Genomic DNA, 14,770 nt, shown 5'->3' on the forward strand with positions numbered 1-14,770 from the left:
GGCCCTCGGGGTGCACAGGGTGTCAAGGGCGGACTCCCAAGCGTGCGTCTGAGTCCCGACCGGAAGTCCCGCGTGGCATAGGCAGGGTCGCGTGGCTCCCCCAGGCTGTCGGGCGGATGGACAGGCAGGCCAGAACGCACGCGCAAGGGCGGGGGGTGGGGTGGTGGTGGTGGTGGTGGAAACACCTGAAGGGTTGCTGCGCGTGCGCACCGCAGCTGCGGCGGCGGGAAGCCTGGCAGTGTGGAGCTCCTCCTGCTGGAAAGCCGCCCGGGGCTAGGCACGTGCGCCCGCGGGAGGGGTCATGGCCGCCTCAATTAGCAGCCCTGAGCCAGGCGGGAACACGGCCCAGGTAAGGCGAAGTGGAGCAGGGAGCAAGAGGAGGCAGCTGCGTTTATAACCGCGCCGGAGGCCCTTAGGGCCCAGTCCAGGCCGCTCTTGTTGAGGGGACACTTGGGGAAGGTGGCGTCTGGGCCCAGCTAGGCCCTGCGTGGGGCCGGGACTCCGCGTGGCGCCCCAGGCCGCCTGCGGGAGTCGGTAGAGGGGTGCAACCATCTCCAGAAAGGAGGCCCTGATACAGACGCGCATCCACCATGGATGCAGAACTCAAAACACAGATGGGCGGGGAGGGGAACAGTAGAATACTTGGGGCCAAGTGTATCGCCTTTTGGGGTGGTTCTGAACAAAACCTTGTCACCCAAATGTGAGTACCGATGGCTGTGTTTGGAGACGGGAAAGGCTACGCTGATTGCACTCGGTTCCTACCCAAGTTTGGCGAACGTTTTTAATGTTTTGTTTTGTTTCTTGTTATGTGAACTGGCCTGGTGTCTCCAGTTGCTCTGCAGAACCTGCGCCCCACATCCTCCGGCCTCCTTGGGCGTTCAGGCCTCTCCTGTTGAACTTCCTATTTGGTGAAGCCTCAGATGGTTTTGGCCACATGATTTTAGTTCAAAAATGAAAGGTGAAGAAAGCATGTGCTAGGCCTTGACCAGTCTGGAAAACTTCAGCCAGTTGTCTTGGCCTTGCTTCTTGAGTATTTCAGACGTCCTGGACAAGCAGGACACCCCTGTCCTGCTCTTCCCTAGGCCCTGCTTCCTGACAACTTCCTTCAGACATAGAATTCATTACTCCATCTTCAGCGAACCATTTAGCACCTTTTAATCACTTCAAGATGGAGTAGAAGGATCTACTAAACCACTAATGAAAAGTACTATTTTATGGTACAGGATTAGGCAAAGATGACCAGAATGGGATTCTAAATAATACTAAATATCTGATTATCTAGTACATAAATAATTGTGTTTCCTATCCCTGGAGAGTGTTAATCCCCTACACCCAGCCTTTTGTATGTCTTTCTGAGAAGAGCAGCTTGCTAAGTTTCTCCAGCTAGAGCTGCCTAAATCCCCTGACTCCTGGGGAAACTGGAAAACCCCAGGATGGCCTTGGGTCTGTGCAGATGCTGTTGATTGTCTGTACTGTTCTCCTGGTGATAAGAGTGACATAAATAACAACTCACTAAAATGTACCAGTGATTGGTTTTAAGCACTTCAGCACCTGCTGTTACTAATTAAGGGTTTAGCCTGCCCCAGATTGCAAATGGAAATCCGGTGTTTTAAAAATTGTAGAGACTGAAATGCCCTGCATGCTGCTGTGACCCCAGAAATAAAGGGAAGTGGATCGAGAACATTGGCAGTGATGTCACATTATAAAAACTGGCCATACTAAAGGATATTTACCAATGTGTTAATAAGGTGGACCCTGAATGATGAGATTACCGATGCTTTGCATTTTCACTTTAGGTTTTGTTTTAACTTTTCCCTGTATTTCCTAATGAATATACATTGCTTTAAAAAATGCACTAAGCAATTCAAATAGAAAAACTATTTTCTGTCAAATGAAGTCTGGCATTGTTCCAAATTATGGTGCTGGTAGGTGATATACTCAAAGCTAATTTTTACAAAGCAGTTCATTCCTTTTATTGTCAGTGGATCTTCCTCATTGACTGTGTTCATATGTTTTACCATTAACAAGGTATTTTTTTAACTGAATAAATAATCAGAATCTTGTTGAATCTTGTTGATTATAAGCTTTTCACTTGATTTGAGTAACTGACTAGTGAACTTGTTAATTTGTCTGATTACAAACATGAATATGCTGTGGCACTGATTTGGTACTACAGGGAAAGAAGCCTTTGTTTCCTGCCTTCCCTATGCTATTGCCCAGGCCACTGTGCCGACTTGGGACTTGGGACTCCAGCCTTTGCTGGGTCAGTGCTTGTTCCTCATCCCACACTGGTCCCTTGTACTCATATTCTGCTCTTTGTGGCTAGTTTCCTTTTCCTCTTTTCATCTCCATTTTCATTTTCCTTAGCTTGTTGGTTTGAACTCTAGGCTTGTTGCTTGCTACACCTCCAGTTGTGATTTCTACTGGTTATTTTTAGGATAGGGTCTCACTTCCTGCCTGACAATGTTCTACAGTGGTCCTGAATTGCACTCTACCTACTTTATACCACTCACTGTGTACTCTGGCTTCAGAGGGGATCTGAAGAACTTCCTGCCTAGGCTGGTTTCAAACTGTGCTCCTTCCAATCTCCCCAAAGCAACGATTTCTTTCCTTTCCTTCCCCCCCTTCCTCTTCTTCCCTTCCCTTTCTCCTTCTCCCTCTCCACCTCTCCCCTTCCTCTTCCTCTCTTCTCTTCCTCTCTCTCTCTTGCCCCCTCTCCTTCTCCCTCTCTCCTTCCCTCTGTACTGGGGCTTGAACTCAGTGCCTCAGGCTTGCTCTACTCCTTTTTTTTCCTTCTTTTTTTTTTTTTGGGTCCAGTCGTGGGGCCTGAACTCTGGGCCTGGGTGCTGTCCCTCAGCTCTTCAGCTCAAGGCTCTAGCACTCTACCACTTGAGCCACAGCGCCACTTCTGGCTTTTTTCTTTTTTGCTTATGTGATGCTGGGGAATCAAACCCAAGGCCTCAGGCATGCAAGGCAAGCACTCTACCACTGAGCCACCTTCCCAGCCCTGCTCTGCTCCTTGAGCCCAAGCCTTTGGCCCCTCTTGTATTGGTTGTTTTTGAGGTTGGTTCCACTTTATGCCCAAGCCAGCCTGGTCTTCTTCTATCCTCCTGCTGTATTTTCCTTGTATTGTCCCCTTCTGATAACAGGCCATCTCACTGTACCCAGCTATTTGTTGAGATGAGTCTAGCAGACCTCCACCCCTCCCTCTCACTTCCTCCCACTCCTCCTCCCCCTTCTTCTCCCTCCCCCTTCCTCTTCTTACTCTCTTTCTTCCCCCTCCTCTTTCGTTCCTCCTCTCCCTCTTCCTCCCCCCCTCCCTTGTCCCTGACTTTTTTGCTCAAGGCTAGCACTCTACCACTTGAACCACAGCTCGACTTCCCTGCTTTTTGGTGTTTAATTGGAAATGAGGTTGACTTGAACAGCTCCTTAGATCTCAGCTTCCGGAGTAGCTTCAATTAAGGTGTGAGCCACTGGCACCAATGCAAACTTCTCTTTCTCTGGGACTTGCCTTGATTCTATATTCTCTGATCTCTGCCTCCCAAGTAGTTACTGCAAGCCTGAGCTACTATACCCAGTTTGTGGCTCATTCTTAATTCTTCTCCACAAGACTTAGAGATTCCAGGGATACTGGGATCAGAGGGGAATGTTTTTGAACACCAGATGCTACTTGAGGAAGAGGCTTAAGTTAGGCGGCTGATTTCCGTTTTCCAAACTTGCCTTTCGCTCCTCAGTAGATTTTTCCCCTAATTCTGTAAGTCCAAAAAATGATGCATGGAACTATTCCTTTCAGAGCTGTGTTCAGTGTCCTCAGTGTATTTTCTCCAGATAATTCTACCTCTCCCTTCCTTCCTCCCTCTTAGGTAAATGGACATTTCTTGTGTTTTTTGTGCTTGTGTTTGCTATTAGTTGAGAAAATTTAGCAGTATCTACCCCCACCAGGCATTGTGCAAATGCTTGTCCTTATCGCAGGCATGCACTGGAAGTGCTTTCCTCTAGGAGGGCATCACCTGTGTGTCTTACTCAAAGCCCTAGTAGGTGACTGAACTAACCTGCAGACTCAAAAGCCTTTATTCCCTTTACACTGAACCAAGCTGTTGGGAACTGATCAGGTTCTGTAATAGCTTTGGTAGAACTGAAGCTCATGCACTCTTCTGCATTCCAAGGACTGAAAACCACACTCTGTGCAGCAGAAATGACTGCTAGATTGTAAGCCCCCTGAGGACGTGACATTTCTTCACCCTCTGTTCCCTGCACTGCACCTGCCCAATACAAGGGACTCAGAAAATGTCAGGAGTATTTAAGCAGGCACACAGAGTGGCAGGGTGCCTTAAAACAAAACAAAAAAAAGAGAGAATGCTGGGCACCAGTGGCTCATGCCTGAAATTCTACTCAGGAGGCCGAGATCTGAGGATCTTGGATCAAAGCCAGGCAGGGAAGGAAAGTTCATGAGACTCTTATCTCCAATTAACCACCAGAAAACAGGAAGTGGCACTATGGCTCAGAAGTGGTAGGGCATAGCCTTGAGCATAAAAGCTCAGGGACAACATTCTGGCCCTGTGTTCAAGCCCCACAACCAACAGAGAGAGAGAGGGAGAGGGAGAGAGAGAGAGAGAGAGAGAGAGAGAGAGAGAGAGAGAGAGAGAGAGAGAGAGAGAGAGAGAGAGAGGGAGGAATATTTTTCAAATGGAAAGTTACAAATGTTTCATCACTGAGGGTACACCAATTTATACATATAGTTTTTGTGCAATTATTCATAATTCACCATTTTGTTCTCAGAAGGGTCTCTAAAAAATATGTTCACTGTGCATGAGGTAGGTGTGTTATGGTTTGCTTCAATTAACCAGGTTAATTAAACAACAAAACCAAGCTAGGAGCCAGTGGCTCCTAAGGCTTCTAGCTAGCCTTGAGTAAAAAAAAGCTCAGAGTCAGTGCTCAGGCACTGAGTTCAAGCTCCAGGATGGGCACAAAGAAAAATAACTGTCAGGCCCTGTTTGTTCATTTCTGTTATCCTAACTATTCAAGAGGCTGAGATCTTGAAGATTGAAGTTTGAAGCTAACCTGGCAGAAAAAGCCCTCAAGACTTCAAAAATAAGCAGCAAAATACCAGGTTGGAGGAATGTCTTCAGTGGTAGAGTACCAGCAGGGCAAACCAGTCAAGCAAGTGAAAGTCCCTGATTATCACTCTACTTGTAAGGTTTGTTTTAGAGCTCAGCATTGGGGTCACAAAGCATGTTTTGATATTGAATAAATCGTGTACTACAGTGGAGATTCACAGTACTCACAAAGTACTCCTGAAATGCTGCTGGAAACAAGGAATAAGAAAACACATTAGAAGGGCCCCAATCCTCTTTACTATAGAAATTCCAAATTTCACTGTTTCCTAAAGCATTAGGGAAGCAAGGTACTGTGTCACACACCTGTAATCTCAGCACTCAGGAAGTTTGTAGATTAGCTGGGACAATGTAGACCCTGAATTATAATTTAAAAAAAGATATGAAAAGAAAATATTGTTATCTTCTAAAAAGTAAGGTATTAGGACAACGGTTGGTGAACTAGTTTGCTTTTAGGTTATAGAAATCATACTAAGGAGTTTACATTCTTATCTTGAATTGGGACATATGGGACATGTGAGTGAGACTGGCTCACAGTGAATTGAGCAGACAACATAAACCTTCCTACAAACTCCAAACTCCATAGCAAGATACTTTTTAAATGTGATGATGGCTTCAACAAGTAAACATCATGGAAAAATGAGGGGTGATTATCCCAAATTAAAAGTCTTAGGAGAGGTCTGGGAAGTTGGCTCAGTGGTAGAGTGCTTGCCTTGCATGCCTGAGGCCCAGGGTTTGATTCCTCAGCACCACATAAGCAGAAAAAAGCAGGAAGTGGCACTGTGGCTCAAGTGGTAGGGCACTAGCCTTCTTGAGCTGAAGAACTGAGGGACAGTGCCCAGGCCCAGAGTTCAACCCCATGACCGACAAAAAAAAAAAAAAAAAAAAAAGGCTAAGGTAGATGGGAACTGGTGGCTCACGCCTGTAATCCTAGCTACTTCTAGGCAGAAAAGTCTGTGAGACACTTATCTCCAGACAACTACCAAAATGCCTGAAGTAGAGCTATGATTCAAATGGTAGAGCACTAATCTTAAGCAAAAACAGGACCTAAGTTCAAGCTCCAGAATTGCCATGCATAGTCTTTAGTGCAATCTTGGTTCAAAAACATCTCTTTAAACAGTTAAAGAAAAAATCAGCCAGGCACTGGTGGCATTCACTATAATCTTAGCTACTCAGAAGGATGAGATCCAGAGGTTCAAGATTTGAAGCCATCCCGAGACAGAAAAGTCTACAAGTTTCCATCTCCCAAACCATCAAAAAGCTGGACTAGAGACATGGCTCAAGTGGTAAAAAAAATCAGCTAGTAGAGCAGCAACTATCAGCAAGCAACCCATGCAGGTCTGAGTTAAAACCGTGGCACACACACACACAAAAGTCCACAAGAACACGTGAAATTTAGAAAGCAGATGAGATTAAATGCCCACTGAACCACAGTAGAAAAATTACAGCTTACATACAGGAAAAGAAATTTGATAGTAAGCAATTTTAGTGATTTAGTGTAAGCACATTGTCCACAGAAACCAAGATAAAGTAAAGGATGGGGCTGGGAAAGTGGCTCAGTGGTAGAGTGCTTGCCTTGCATGCATGAGGCTCTGGGTTCTATTTCTCAGCACCAAATAAGCAAAAAGAAAAAAGCCAGAAGTGGCACTGTCGCTCAAGTGGTAGAGTGCTAGCCTTGAGCTGAAGAGCTGAGGGACAGCACCCAGGTCCAGAGTTCAGGCCCCATGACCGGACCCAAAAAAAAAGGACAGGTGCTCACTTGGTATTGAATTAGCTGGATGCAGAACACTGAAGCTTCTCTCAGATTATTTCTTCCAGTGGAGGTGAATAATGGTGAATTTAACCACAAAGCAGCTCTGGCCAGGAGGAAAAACAAATTGCTTTGTTTCCAGAGTGATGCTTGCCCTTACTTTGACCATTAGCCACAGCCTTGTACTCCCCTGCCCACTCACACTTAACCCCCCACCCCATCCAGTTGTGCTATTAGTGCATTAAAAGGAAGCCATAGACATTAGGAATCCATACCATCCCATCTGCAGGGACACTGCTGATCCACATCTACCTGGTCCTTAATTCATACATGCTTGGATAGCCAAGGATCACCAACAATAGCAGAACTAGACACAAATGCACAGACAGAACATTTACACTGGGGACAGATTATAATCCTACCCCAAGTGATAGTATTAGCAGATGGGACTGTGGCAAGTTGATTAGGTCATGAAGGTTCTGCTCTTAAGAATAGGAGTACCTTTGTGAAAGAAGACACTTGTTCTGTGTGAGAACACAGTTAGAAATTGAACAGAGCAAGAAATTGTGCCTTCACTTGTGTTGTTAGCTACTTAGTTTATGAGAGCTTGAGAGAGGGAGAATAGAAATAAACTTTAAAAATTCTAATTTATATCTTCAGAGAAATGATCGTATTCTGAAAATAGGCTATGAAAAGTCACAAAAGAAAAAGGTCTTAAAATTAGCAAGTTGCATTAAGTTAAATTACTGAAACTGCAAAACATTAAAGAACAGAAAATGGAGTTAGCGATCTGGAAAATAAAGTTGAGGAAGTCTAGGTTCTCAGAAGTTGAGGAGTGAAGTATTAACTTGGGATTTTCAAAGACTAAAGATTTACAAGGCATGATGGAGGGAGAAGAAAAGAGAACATGGAGTGGAGGAAGTGATCAAAGAAATGAGGATAAAATCTCCAGAGCCAAAGAATGAATAAGAACCATATTTAGATACATCTTAGAACTATCAGAACCCAGAGGACAAAGAAAATCCTCCAGAGAGAAAGCCATTTATTGCTTTTATCAGCTACTCTGGTTGTCACAAGAAAACCGACCAGTATCGTCACACTTCAGAGACAAAGTGATTATGACCTTGACCAGATAAGACTGACATAGGACTGTGAAAGCACATCATAGATGCTCCCATATAGACCAGGACTTCCCTTTGTGGCAGGCTTTAGAGGAATTTCCTATCCATGTCCTGTATTTTTAGACAGGAGCAAATATGAGCTACAAGAAAGTTAAAATCAGAGAAATAAAGAATCATTAAGTAATTATAAATTTAAAATGTGAGCAATTTAATGATTAGAAATAAAATTCCATATATTTACAGCATCAGTGCCTGAGGTATGGGCTGGTTGGTGCCTTGTTTGGAGAGAAGCTATAAATTTTGTGTGTGTGTGAGTGTACTCATATTAGGGCTTGAGGGCTGGGAAGGTGGCTCAGTGGTAGAGTGCTTGCCTTGCATGCATGAGGCCCTGGGTTCGATCCCTCAGCACCATATAAAGAAAAAAAAAGCCGAACAGGCGCTGTGACTCAAGTGGTAGAGTGCTAGCCTTGAGCTGAAGAGCTGAGGGACAGCGCCCAGGCCCAGAGTTCAGGCCCACGACCAGACCTTCCACCCCCCACCAAAAAAAATAATCATACTAGGGCTTGAACTCACACACTCATACTGTGGCTTGAACTCGGCCTGGGTCCTGTCCCTTGGCTTTTTCGCTCAATGTTGGCACCATACCACATGAGCCACAGCTCTACTTCTCTTCCTTCCTTCTTTCCTTCCTTCCTTCCTTCCTTCCTTCCTTCCTTCCTTCCTTCCTTCCTTCCTTCCTTCCTTCCTTCCTTCCTTCCTTCCTTCCTTTCTGTTTTTTGGTGGTTAATTGGAGGTAAGAGACAAACTTTCCTATGCAGGCTGGCTTCAAACTGATGGACAGATTTTAGTCTCCTGAGTAGCAAGGATTATAGGCATAGGCCACCTGCACCTGTCTGAAACTGTAGATTTAGATTAACTTTGTGTCTCAATTGAAAATGGATACATATGCTTGTTAAAATTAAGTACTTCTCAGATCCCAGGGGCTCAACTAGAATAATCTGAGTAACAAAATAAATAAGCATCACATTGGATTGTAATGCCAAAGGATAAGCAAAAACCTTTAAGTTCATACTGATATAAATGGTTGGCTAAATAAGTAAATGAGGGAAGAGGAATAGTTATAGATATAGAGAAAAGGAAAGAACTACAAAACCATCACAGGAATGTCAGTTAATATTGTGATTCATTTCCTTGTGGATCTACAGGCTGTAACCACTGATGAGCACTAAATTAGCAGGTATGACTTTTAGCAGAAAAACCTGCATTGTCTTGGGGTATTTCCTCCAGTAAGTTCATTAATAACTTTGATGATTTTAATATGTATCCACAATTATTTGATAATATTATTTCTGCTTTGGAAGGTTACTCCCTTCTGAGAAAAGCATGTGCAAAGGGAAAATAGTAACTTCACAGTGCAGAGATCTTACCAGTGCCAGGAGTACACCACAGGCAATGGCTAATTGATACACAGTGCCATGGGAAAGGTACTTCATACCCATGGTGCTCCTCCTAAAAATTCATAGCCCCAATCTAATCAGGAAACAATGTCAGACAAATCTAGGTTATAGGATTTTCTACACAATACCTGACTAACCCTCCTTAAAACTCAGGAAAGACAGAAACTTTTTATCGATTAGAGGAGACAGGAGGACTAAATAATAATGTACTATCTTAGATGGGATCCTAGGAAGGATAAGGGAGAAAAAGTGAAATCCAAATAGTCCCTTGTTTAGATAATAATACTGTGATAGTATTAATTTCTTAGGATTTTTTGTTTTTATAGATTGATTGACCATACCAGGCTTGAATTCAGGACCTTGTTGGATTTTTGCTGGTTAATTGGAGATAAAATATAGATAACTTTTCTTCCTGGGTTGGTTTTGAACTCTGATCCTTGGATTGCACTTTTATTAGTAGCGAGAATTACAGATGTGATCTACCAGCACTTGTTGTTTGTTTTTAATAAGCTCTAAATGCTGGAATTATAGAGCTCATAATCACACCTAGTTAGTGCTTTTTAATTGTGTAAAAGAAAAAATTATCAATTCTAGACTCGTACCATGGTTCATGTCTTAAGAGACTGGGGAGGCAGAGATCAGGAGGATCAGTTAGGACCAGCCTATGTAAAAATTGAGGGTAGCTCAAGCGGTAGAGCACTCGCCTTGAGCTGAAGAGTGCAAGGATAGCACCCAAGCCCAGAGTTCAAGCCCCATGAATGTCAAAAAAAAAAAAAAATGGAGGGGAACCCTTCCTCCATCTCATCCAATAAAGTTAGACATCATGGTGTGTGCCTGTCCTAGCTGTGTGGGAGGTATAAATAGAAAGAACCTCATCCAGACCAGCATAAATGCAAGACTCTATCTGAAAAATAACTAAAGCAAAAGGTAGTAGAGATGTTTTAACAAGCCAGAGGTGGAGTTCAAACCTCAGTAGTGCCCTCCCATCCAAAAAAGCCAGTTTCTTTGATTGATAAAAGTATCATTGTTATATGAGATGTTAATAGAGAAAATGGGTAGAATTTATGAGAATTGACCATGCTTTGAATCTCTTTTGTGCATATAAATTCAATTCAGAATAAAATGATTAACTACTGAGAGAGTAGAAATAAAGGATCTAACTCCTAAAGCACTGTAAGTGAAGCAGCATGGGGAAAGGAAAATTTGATCAGCCCAACAGAAGACACAGGCAGGAAGAAAGAAAAAAATTATAGTAAATAGGCGGGTGCTGGTGGCTCACACCTGTAATTGAAGCTATTTAGGAGGCTGAGATCGGAGGATTGTTGTTCAAAGCCAGCTCAGGCTAGAAAGTCCGTGAGACTCCTGTTTCCAGTTAAACCCAAAAACTGTAAGTGGAGCTGTTGCCCAAATGGTAGGGTGCTAAACTTGAGCGAAAAGCTAAGGAACAGGGCCCAAGCCCTGAGGACTCACACAAAATATAATATATACATATTTGTAACTATATCTACATGGAAACCTGGAGTAGCAAGTCAGAGAAATTATACCATTTATATTAGGTTATAAATTCTTCACAATTAATATTAGCTAATTACCTTAATGATGTTAATATTATTACTTATAGCCCTATATCAAAGACAAAAAAAGTTCAGCTTGCAAAGTAGTAAAAAGTCAATTACATGCCACTTATAAAAGACACAAAATTATCCTAACATCACCTTATCTGACGTTTTGATATAGAGAGGTTCAAAATAAAGGGATTTGAAAAGCTGAGAGCTGTGTAACAGAAAAAAACTGAAATTTGAGGTAAGAAGCATTAAAAAAGTAACTTACATTTCATATATATTTTCTCTAATTGTTTCTGATTCCTCAGTGAGACCTGGGAACACACATCTAGTAGGCAGAAAGTGGACCACACCATGTGGGAATGGACAAAGTTTATTAAAACATCATATGTTTATATACAGCATAAAGGCATAGAAAGTAAGTCTGTAGTCATAGGGCAGTCACAGGACAATCATGGGACAGAAAGTTAACTTTAAACAATTTTTGGAGAATACAGGCAATAAAAGTTAACAACTTTTAATCAGGGAGCAGGAAGAGCTGTCAACAAAGGTGGAGCAGTTTCATGTGATCGAAGATAATAAAGAGAAAGCAAGGTGCAGGTGGGGTCCATTAAAAAATGCTAAAGGAATCTTGAGGCATTGTTCTATGGAATTATTTGGAGGGCACATTCCCCATGGCCTCCACCAAGGTCATTGCCAGGCATCCAGATCTTCATCCAGATAGGGGAAGAGCTTCCTATTCCATCCTGGAGGCTGAAGCTGGGTACCTCAACCTTTGCCAGGGTTGTGGAGGAGCGTTCTCCTCATTCGCCAGCATACATAAACCTCACACAACATAGGAATCCTAAGGCGGGGTCATGCAAGTCTATATCTCTGACATCTAATAATTATCAGTATATAATTATCTACACTAACATATTGTGTTAATAGATTATGTAGTACATATTGCTATTAACTATACATTTATGTGAAAATAATAAATATGAGGCTCTAAGTACATGAGCCATGATTAGCAATAGAATCTGAAGTTAGAGAAACTGATAAATGGACAAAACCATAATTAGGGAAATTGAACACTTCTAACAATGAAAGATTAAACAGACTAAACTAAGAAAGTAACAGCATTTGCTGTAAAGGATATAGAAAGCTTTGTGCCTAACAGAAACTAGGCATTATATCCACAGAACATTAACAACGTTTATATTAGGCTGTGAAGAAAAAGTCCCCAAATTGTAACACGTAGACATTGAGCCAGATACATTTGTAGTTGACAGTGCATGAAATAAAAATGAACACCCTTGAAAATTAAAGAACCTTTATGTAAGAATTTCATAAAATAGAAATATAAGCTGTAACTATAAACTAGCAGTGAGTAGACATGAATGCACTCTACCTCAAATTTGGTGGGATGCAATAAAGAGCCCTGCAAAAGGACTTTTAGTTCATCTGCTGTTCTGTCTAATAGTAGTTTCTGCAATTTCAAAACTCTTTTGTAATTGTGCTGTCTGAGATGATAGTCACTTATATATGGATATTGAGAACTTGAGACAGGCTAGTACAGTTGAGCTGAATTTCAAACTATACTGGGACACACAATTATATAGGCTCTAAAAAAGTATTACTAGAAAAAAAAGAACAATTGCTAATTTCTAGTTGGAAAGCAGGATGAATTGAGTAAAAATTATGTATTTTAAAATTCCAACACAGGGACTGGGAAGGTGGCTCAGTGGTAGAGCGCTTGCCTTGCATGCATATATATATATAGGATTTCTAAAAACATACATAGGCAAGGCTAGGCATGATAACTCTGGCCTGTAATTCCAGATAATTAGAGAATTGTGGTTCAAGGCTGACCCAAGTAAAAAGCAAGACTCCATTTCAATGAATAAGCTGAGCATTGTGGCATAAACCTGTCATCCCAGCAACATGGGAGGTTCCTCAAAATTTAAGGACTGAGTAGACAGCCAGGAAAAAAGTAGCTAACATTCAGAATATGTAAAACTCTAACAGAACAATCATAAAAAGGCTAACCATAAATAGGCAGATGCACAACAGTATGCATAATAAAATAAGGATGCATAATAGATAGGAAATAAAATGCACAATAGATATTGTGCATGATTTACTAAAATGAAAAGGTATTCACATTATTTAAAGTGTTTTCCACCTAATAATATTGACAAAATTTTCAAAAAAACCTAGTAATAGTCCATCTTATTAAGGGTTTGTGAAAATGAGTACTATATATACTATTATTGAGAACATAATTTTTAAACTCTTTCAGAGAAAACAGTTTACAGCATCTAAGTTGACAAACAAAAGCAAACAGTTCCTGATCTTGCAGTGTTCTAGGATACATGCTTATTTGCATAAATGGGTACTCATAAAGGCTCTTGTTTCAATATTATAATGACATACAAATCCATCATTAGAATAGTTCAGTTAATTATTATCATTGGAATTGAGAAAGACTGGATAAGATACAGACGAACACATTCATCTCAGATCCCAATAGATGATAGAAAACCTTTTTGAAAAGAAAGTCTGTAACATCCTAGAAAATAAGGATACTTTCAACAAGCCAGCATTCTTTTTTTTTTTTTTTTTTTTGGCTGGTCTTGAGGCTTGAATTCTGGGCACTGTCCCTGAGCTGCTTTGTGCTTGGGCTAGTGCTCTATCACTTTGAGCCACAGCACCATTTCTGGCTTTTTTTGAGTAATTTGTTGGAGATAAGAGTCTCATAGACTTTTCTGCCTGAGCTGGCTTTGAACTTGCAGTCTTCAGATCTCAGCCTCCTGAGCAGCTAGGATTAGAGGTGTGAGCCACTGGTACCCAACTCAGAATTCTTGATGAGTTGTTGAACTATATTGTTAAATAAAAAAGACTTGAAAAATAAAAGTAGCTGTATGCTGGTATATTATACTGGTATGTTTGACATAACATACCTATCTTGAACTGGAAGAGTGGTTCAAGTTGTAGAGAAGTAGCTGTGGACAAGAAGGCCAAGTAAGAACATAAGTCCTCAAGTTCAAGTCCTAGCACTGGAAGCTTTACTTTCCTCTAAACTTATCTAGTTTTTATTTCTTCATCTGTTCTTCCCTTCAGCCTCTGGGAAACCAGCCCGAGGCTGCCACACGGGGGCCACTTGTACCAGAGCACCACCTCCTGCAGACCTGTGTTTTTGCCAGGCTGGTGACATTCCTTTCCCACAAGGATTTCCAGTTCATCCATTTCTCTTGGCTTAAACTCCCTCCGACTCCCAAGTCTATTTTTTCAGGTGGATTTTTTTGTCTGGCATTTCAAATTATCTTCTATTTAGTTCCATTTATTTAATTATTGGGCAATTCAAATCATTGGGCTTTTTTCATGGATTGTGTTTATTAGCTCTAGAGAATTAACCACAGAGAAATAAAAGGTGAAGATGGAAATTCTATTTTTATTACTGTACTTAAAAATACTCCCAGGTGTAAGTAAAGAAAAAAATTGGTCCCTAACAATGGAATTTGAATAACATGAATATTCCATTCAGATTACTTCTTTCAGTTTTTCTTAGGATTTGGGAATCCAGATCATTGCCTGTTTTCTGGAATATGTTTCACCTAAATAAATTGATAAATTGTGTGGAAAGGTCACTAGTTTGTTTTTTCTTTATAGGAAACAGATTTCCCAGCAGGAAAAGGGCATACGGGAGACTGGATGGTAAGAATCTTACTTATTGTTAATGAGATAAGAGAGAAATTTGTAAAATTGCAGTAGAACATTAGTA

The 14,770-nt window shown here is 41.5% G+C and overlaps 1 protein-coding gene across 3 annotated transcripts in view; it reads left to right on the forward strand.

Annotated features, from left to right (window-relative positions):
• Positions 1-262: 262 nt before the first annotated feature.
• The window catches only part of Sohlh2 (spermatogenesis and oogenesis specific basic helix-loop-helix 2), a 58,166-nt gene continuing 43,658 nt past the window's right edge, over positions 263-14,770 (forward strand). For all 3 annotated transcript variants that reach the window (XM_070001963.1, XM_070001964.1, XM_070001965.1), the window contains exons 1-2: positions 263-349; positions 14,659-14,703. In XM_070001963.1, the coding sequence (XP_069858064.1) occupies positions 302-349; positions 14,659-14,703 (93 nt within the window). In that variant the 5' untranslated portion in view covers positions 263-301. The remainder of the gene's footprint in view (positions 350-14,658; positions 14,704-14,770) is intronic.

This window comes from Dipodomys merriami, unplaced genomic scaffold (assembly GCF_024711535.1).
Source record: "Dipodomys merriami isolate MVZ:Mamm:240054 unplaced genomic scaffold, mDipMer1.0.p SCAF_6, whole genome shotgun sequence".
NCBI lineage: Eukaryota > Metazoa > Chordata > Mammalia > Rodentia > Heteromyidae > Dipodomys > Dipodomys merriami.